General features: G+C 39.2%; 1 protein-coding gene across 1 annotated transcript in view; it reads left to right on the forward strand.

Moving 5' to 3' along the window:
* Positions 1-7738, forward strand: part of LOC133658199 (transmembrane protease serine 5-like) — a 29835-nt gene that overhangs the window by 21573 nt on the left and 524 nt on the right. The window contains 8 exon segments of the mRNA XM_062059938.1: positions 3761-3874; positions 3963-4006; positions 4119-4281; positions 4425-4618; positions 7405-7467; positions 7470-7490; positions 7579-7607; positions 7609-7722. Coding sequence (XP_061915922.1) covers positions 3761-3874; positions 3963-4006; positions 4119-4281; positions 4425-4618; positions 7405-7467; positions 7470-7490; positions 7579-7607; positions 7609-7722 — 742 coding nt within the window.

The raw sequence follows: 7738 nt of genomic DNA on the forward strand, positions 1-7738 counted from the left end.
AAGAAAACAGACTGTCGCCGCTGTCCCCACACTCAGGTCCGCGTTGTGCTGGAGGGGGCGTGGCCTCCAGCTCCGGCTGAATTCCGGGAGTTTATCGGGAGAAAATTTCTTCCGGGAGGTTATCGGGAGAGGCGCTGAATTCCGGGAGTCTCCCGGTAAAACCGGGAGGGTTGGCAAGTATGTCAATAAGTTCCTTTTAGGTTTTTTTTTGCTCTTGATGTGGAGCAAACTGGCTCGTACATGCGCATGCATGGTAAAATCCTCTGCTGTTACCATTTCTGATAAAAAAAGTAGCATGTAGTTGTAACTTATATCTGACAGGAGACTGGCTATGGAAGCGCTAAAAACTACAACAAGGCTGATGGGAAGAAGACGCAGTCGAAGGCGTCTTGGCCTTGATGAGGACGTAAATAAGACCGCCTACAAAACGGCGCATTCTGAAGAGACAGTCACAAAGTGGCTTGAAGACGGTCTGTAAAGCGAAATATATGCAAAATTTTGCCCAAAGCACCACCATTACAAGTTATGTAACTTAATTTGATTTATAAAATGTCATTTATTGATTTATTGATGTGTAGTCCAGAAGGAAGGTTTTTTTTTTATGTAGAAAAAAGTCATAATATGACCCCTTTATGGTCACATTTCGATTCAATTTGGATACAGTCAAGGAAAAAAATGTAAAACTAACTTTTGTGTTCAATGATTTTTACAACTAAGCATGAAAACACAATTGCAATCTGCTGACAGGTAATTATCCGATTACTCTCCAACTATAAAATAAAAAAAATAGTATAAAGTATACAAAAACAAACAATTATTCCACCTTTAGTCACAATACCCAGGTTTGTGGAGGTGCCTTGCAATCCAAATGTACACTTCCATACAGCAGCGTTCGGTTTGATACCTACACTATATTGCCAAAAGTATTTGGCCACCTGCATTGACTCACATATGAACTCGAAGTGCCATCCCATTCCTAACTCATAGGGTTCAATATGATGTGGGTCCACCTTTTGCGGCTATTACCGCTTCAACTCTTCTGGGAAGGCTGTCCACAAGGTTGCGGAGTGTGTTTATAGGAATGTTCCACCATTCTTCCAAAAGCGCATTGGTGAGGTCACACACTGATGTTGGTGGAGAAGGCCTGGCTCTCAGTCTCCGTTCTAATTCATCCCAAAGGTGTTCCATCGGGTTCAGGTCAGGACTCTGTGCAGGCCAGTCAAGTTCATCCACGTCTTTATGGACCTTGCTTTGTGCACTGTCATGTTGGAAGAGGAAGGGGCCCGCTCCAAACTGTTCCCACAAGGTTGGGAGCATGGAATTGTCCAAAACGTTTTGGTATCCTGGAGCATTCACTGGAACTAAGGGTCCAAGCCCAACTCCTGAAAAAACACCCCACACCATAATTCCTCCTCTTCCACCAAATGTCACACTCGGCACATTGCAGTCCGAAATGTAGCGTTCTCCTGGCAACCGCCAAACCCAGACTGGTCCATCAGAAATGTCACGACTGGATTTGTTGCACAGGTGGCATCCTGTGACAGTTCCACGCTGGAAATCACTGAGAGCGGCCCATTCTTTCACAAATGTTTGTAGAAACAGACTCCATGCCTAAGTGCTTGATTTTATACACCTGTGATTTATTTATTTATTTACATTTATTGATTAGGACACCTGATTCTGATCACTTGGATGGGTGGCCAAATACTTTTGGCAATATAGTGTATATATGTTTGTTACAGCCCTAATAAATATGAATAAATACAACATGTATATATTATAATACATTTGTAAATATATAACGATCTTACCCATAATAAGTATCTAATAGGGATGTCCGATAATATCGGACTGCCGATATTATCGGCCGATAAGTGCTTTAAAATGTAATATCGGAAATTATCGGTATCGGTTTCAAAATTATCGGTATTGGTTTCAAAAAGTAAAATGTATGACTTTTTAAAACGCCGCTGTGTACACGGACGTAGGGAGAAGTACAGAGCGCCAATAAACCTTAAAGGCACTGCCTTTGCGTGCCGGCCCAATCACATAATATCTTCGGCTTTTCACACACACAAGTGAATGCAAGGCATACTTGGTCAACAGCCATACAGGTCACACTGAGGGTTGCCGTATAAACAACTTTAACACTGTTACAAATATGCGCCACACTGTGAACCCACACCAAACAAGAATAACAAACACATTTCGGGAGAACATCCGCACCGTAACACAACATAAACACAACAGAACAAATACCATGAACCCCTTGCAGCACTAACTCTTCCGGGACGCTACAATATACACCCCCCGCTACCCTACCCAAAACAACGCACCCCCCAACCCAGCCCACCTCAACCTCCTCATGCTCTCTCAGGGAGAGCATGTCCCAAATTCCAAGCTGCTGTTTTGAGGCATGTTAAAAAAAATAATGCACTTTGTGACTTCAATAATAAATATGGCAGTGCCATGTTGGCATTTTTTCCCATAACTTGAGTTGATTTATTTTGGAAAATCCTGTTACATTGTTTAATGCAGGGGTGTCCAAAGTGCGGCCCGGGGGCCATTTGCGGCCCGCAGCTAATTGTTTACCGGCCCGCCACACATTCTGGAAATACTATTGTAAAAATAAAAAAGAACATTAAAAAAAGTGGAATGAGGTGAAATCTAACGAGAAAAAGTTGCAATGTTGACACAAAAGCTGCCATGCAGGCTGTTTTTTTTTTCTTTTGTCTTTCTTCATTTTTCTTTTTTTGCCATTGCTCCAAAAAAAAAATAATGACAAAAAATCCATGTTATAATGAATTATTTTCAGGGCTCCAATTACTTCAAATATTTCACTTTAAAATGTTTTATGTGGTAAATATTGCATATATTATTGTGTAGTAGCCATATAAAAACATCAAAGTTTTCTTTGACAAAAGCGCATAAAACAAACAAAATAATAGTTCCAGCATAAAATGGACAGATATATCTGAAGTTGATCTCGTAACTTAAGTGTTGAAAGTAAAAGAAAAACCTAATAAAAATGTATCACTTTATAAGTGGGGCACCTTTTGGATCCCAAATATATTTAGTGATTTTTTATTTATCTTTTCACTGTGATTACTCAAAAATATGAAAGAATTAAAATCAATGGTGTCCTGCATTATTGATCTTTTAGGGCTCTAATTACTAAATACTGCATATTTCAGTTTTACTATAAAAAAAAAAAACTAAGTTGTTTTTGACAGAAAAGCCATAAAACATTTTTTTTAATTTGTATTACTTTATATCAACTTGAAGTTGATATAGAGATTTTCTGTAAGAGTTAAATAATTTAAAAAATAATAATAATCTGATTTATTTTTAACATTTTAAATGACTGAGACCCTTTATGGTCCCCGGGACCCCTAAAGGTAAAATAAATTTAAAAAATGCATATATTTTGTTATGGTTTGAAAATGAAAAATATCAAAATGGCCCCCACATGCTTTAATTTTTCCGTGCGAGGCCCTCAGAGGAAAAAGTGTGGACACCCCTGGTTTAATGCACCCAGCGGGGCATCACAACAAAATTAGGCATAATAATGTGTTAATTCCACGACTGTATATATCGGTATCGGTTGATATCGGAATCGCTAATTAAGAGTTGGACAATATCGGAATATCGTCAAAAAAGCCATTATCGGACATGTCTAGTATCTAATATTCTGTGCAGTTGATTATATAAAAGCCCACAGCCCAATGATAAAACTGCCTTTGTAATGTTGTTATTCCAGACTGACCAAGCAGAAAGGAGTGAATCTGACTGACATTGGGCCAAACTACACTGATGGCTTTTTACAGATAACCTCAGACAACAGGGGCACTCTGGAAAACATGTGGCAATTCAGGTAACGTTGAACAGTGATGGAGATAAAGCTGTCGGTACTGAAAAATGGACGACTGATTATCAGTTATTGCATTATTTTTTTTATCCAGGCGGAGGTGCATCACTGACAAGGTTATCGCTTTACAATGTTTTGGTGAGAGTGTTCATCTTCACAGCCCTACAGCTAGACGTCGTACTGCAAAATACCCGTATCCGTGCCAAACATGTCACAAAGTGGCGCTGATCCTGATTAAATGTGGTTGTAGAGTGCGGAACACGAGCAAAGCTGCCCAGGATAATCGGGGGAGTGGAGGCCTCGCTGGGCAGGTGGCCCTGGCAGGTTAGCCTCTACTACGGCAACCGACACACCTGCGGAGGCTCCATCATCACCAGCCAATGGATAGTCACAGCCGCTCATTGTGTGCAAAAGTAAGAACTGTACGGCGGCATTAAACGGTCAGATGCCGCACCCTTTACAAAGCAGAAGAACCACGCTGCAATGACACCACACAGCACAGGTGACAACTGTCCCCGTTCAGGACCTGACTCCTGCTTGTTTCTTTAAATGTCAGCTACAGGCTGCCTCAGGTATCCAGCTGGGCAGCTTACACGGGTCTCGTGACACACTCGGCTAAAATGACGGAACACGTGAGGCATGCCGTGGAGAAGATCATCTACAACAAGAACTACAAACATGTGAGCCACGATAGCGACATCGCCTTAATGAAACTACGGACACCACTTAATTTCTCAGGTAGCAAACGCCTGTGAGCATTACCAATATACCAGTGATGTCAATACAATACACATGTATTGTATACCTTTGTATACATGCTCTATACCAGGGACTCTTAACCTTCTTGACCTTGGGGCCCAACTTTTCCACTTCAGAGGAGGTTCAGGGCCCACTCAAATATTAACACTGAATTTGTCATTTTACTCCTGATTTTAATCATATTAATAATGATATGTAACATACTTACAGTTTACAACCTTGTCAAATGATATGAAACCGTGTGTTAATCAAAAAAGATTATTATCAAGGATTAGGTCAAAAATAAATACTAATAAATTATACTGCAAAAGAAGGGACTTATAAAAACGGATGGAAAATACAAACATACAATTAAAATAATAATATATATGTTTCTCACATCAACTGTTGATAAAGTCAAAGCGCAAATGAAAATACAGCTTCACCACTTTAGTCATATTTTTTTGCGCTGAAGAAACTTCCACAAGTGTACTGCTGTGACCCATAGGGACAACAGCTGAGAAACAGATATTTTTGACAACCACCTATGGGGGACTCGCGGCCCGACAACTATGGTAAACACTGCTCTATACAATCTTTTACCAATGCTAAACTACTTTACCTTCTTCTGCCTATATTACCTACTTTGTACCATCTTTTACCAATATAACCTCTTTTTTTACCTTCTTCTGGCATGTATACCTACTTTATACCATCTTTTACCAATTTAGCCTCTTTTTTTACCTTCTTCTGGCATGTTTACCTACTTTATACCATCTTTTACCAATGTAACCTATTTTTTTAACCTTCTTCTGGCATGTTTACCTACTTTATACCATCTTTTACCAATGTAACCTATTTTTTTAACCTTCTTCTGGCATGTTTACCTACTTTATACCATCTTTTACCAATGTAACCTATTTTTTTAACCTTCTTCTGGCATGTTTACCTACTTTATACCATCTTTTACCCATGTAACCTATTTTTTTAACCTTCTTCTGGCATGTTTACCTACTTTATACCATTTTTTACCAATATAACCTCTTTTTTTACCTTCTTCTGGCATGTTTACCTACTTTATACCATCTTTTACCAATATGACCTCTTTTTTTTTTACCTTCTTCTGGCATGTTTACCTACTTTATACCATCTTTTACCGATATAACCTCTTTTTTACCTTCTTCTGGCATGTCTACCTACTTTATACCATCGTTTACCAACATAACCTCTTCTTTTACCTTCTTCTGGCATATTTACCTACTTTATACCATGTTTTACAAATGTTAACTTTATTCTTTACTTTCTTCTGCCATGTTTACTTACTTTAAACAACCCTTTACTTGTTTACCATCTTCTGCCTATGTTTACCTACATCATACCATGTTTACCTACTTTCTTTTTACCTTCTTCTGCACAGGTTTACCCACTTTAACCCTTGTGTAATATTCATATTGTTGTTACTCAGTTCTGATGGACCCGTTGCACTTTGTGGCTTTTAATGACTGACAATCAAACACTTTTATGTTAAAATACTGAACAGATGTTTACCTTATCCCAATAAACATCTACTCAGTATTTTAACATTAAAGTGTTTGATTGGGAGTTAAAATTGTGATTTTAGCTTTTATGTTAAAATACTGAACAGATTTTTACCTTATGCCAATGAACATCTGTTCAGTATTTTAACATAAAAGTGTTTGATTGTGAGGCATTAAGAGCCACAAAATGCAACGGGTCCATCAGACCCACAAACGCTGGCTGAGTAACAACAATATGAACGTTGCACGGAAAATTTCTCTGCCAGTTTCTGCATCCCGCAGGGATTCTTCTTTTGTGTTTCTGCACCTGCGGTTCCCACACCAGGTTGCAACATTGTCTGTCAACACTGTCTGCTCTCATTTTCTCGCACATTTCACCCTCTGATGTTCTGTGTACCTACACTCTGTCCTCCTCCTGTCTAGGCCTGCAGTGTGTGTGTGTGTGTGTGTGTGTGTGTGTGCGTGTGTGTGTTACACAGAACATTAATTTCCACACTTCTATTAGCCCCGGGTCCAGTGGACCCGGACATCTTATATGTAATAGAAATGTGTAGGGGGGGTGTATGGTGTGTGGTCATTAAATATGTATTCTGATATATGTTCTTCACAGAAAACGAGCCAAAGTCAGTGAGTCTCAGTTTGAAAAATTAATTAATTGTATCATTTTTCTTTTAACAAAAAATGAAAACGGGTCCTACAGACCCGAACACCACACAATACTTTACCTATGTTTACATACTGTCTGTAACAATGCCCAATAAAGTAAGGTACATAAATGTATGTCAAACACAAACTAAAAGCATGGCACGTGCTTCCCCTCACATTCTTTGTAATTAGTTAACAGCTAATTGCATATATAATAAATATTCTTTGCCATACTGCAGAAGTACTCCAGTTAATTACGCATACTGGTGAAATTATGCACAGAATATTGATAGTAGACATTTTATTGATTGGCCACTGGTGAGAAAGACCTCCTGTGGATTTATGTGGTGCATATTACTGTGATCTCTTACTGGGTTGTAGGATTAAATTATAGGCCTTAAAAATCTAACTAACTTGGATGAACTTGATACGTTAAATTACGTGCTGTTTATCAAATTAAAGCCAGTATGAAGTACTTTTATAACATAGCGCTAGTCTTAAGTTAATGTTGAATGGTTCATCCTTTTACAAATACTTGGTTGTACTAAGGTTAATGTTTGCCACAATGGACAAAAACATGTTTCCATCTTCCCTCTTTCTTTAGACATAGTTAGGCTGTGTGTTTGCCCCAATACGACTACGATGTACCTGGAGGTACGCAGTGCTGGATCTCTGGCTGGGTTACACACAACCTGATGGTGGTACGAAAGACACCGCTCTCAAAACAAAACAAATTCTGTGTTCCGAGTGTACTGACAGAGCATCCACGGGACGTTTTCTCTCCCTTAGTCAACTCATCCAACACCCTAAAAGAGGCCCCCCATTCCCATAATAAGCACCAACAAGTGCAACAGCTCCTGCATGTACAACGGCGAGATCACGCCGAGGATGCTCTGTGCCGGATACACGGAGGGCAAAGTGGACGCCTGTCAGGTGAGATGCAAAATTC

Source organism: Entelurus aequoreus, linkage group LG10 (assembly GCF_033978785.1).
Source record: "Entelurus aequoreus isolate RoL-2023_Sb linkage group LG10, RoL_Eaeq_v1.1, whole genome shotgun sequence".
Lineage (NCBI taxonomy): Eukaryota > Metazoa > Chordata > Actinopteri > Syngnathiformes > Syngnathidae > Entelurus > Entelurus aequoreus.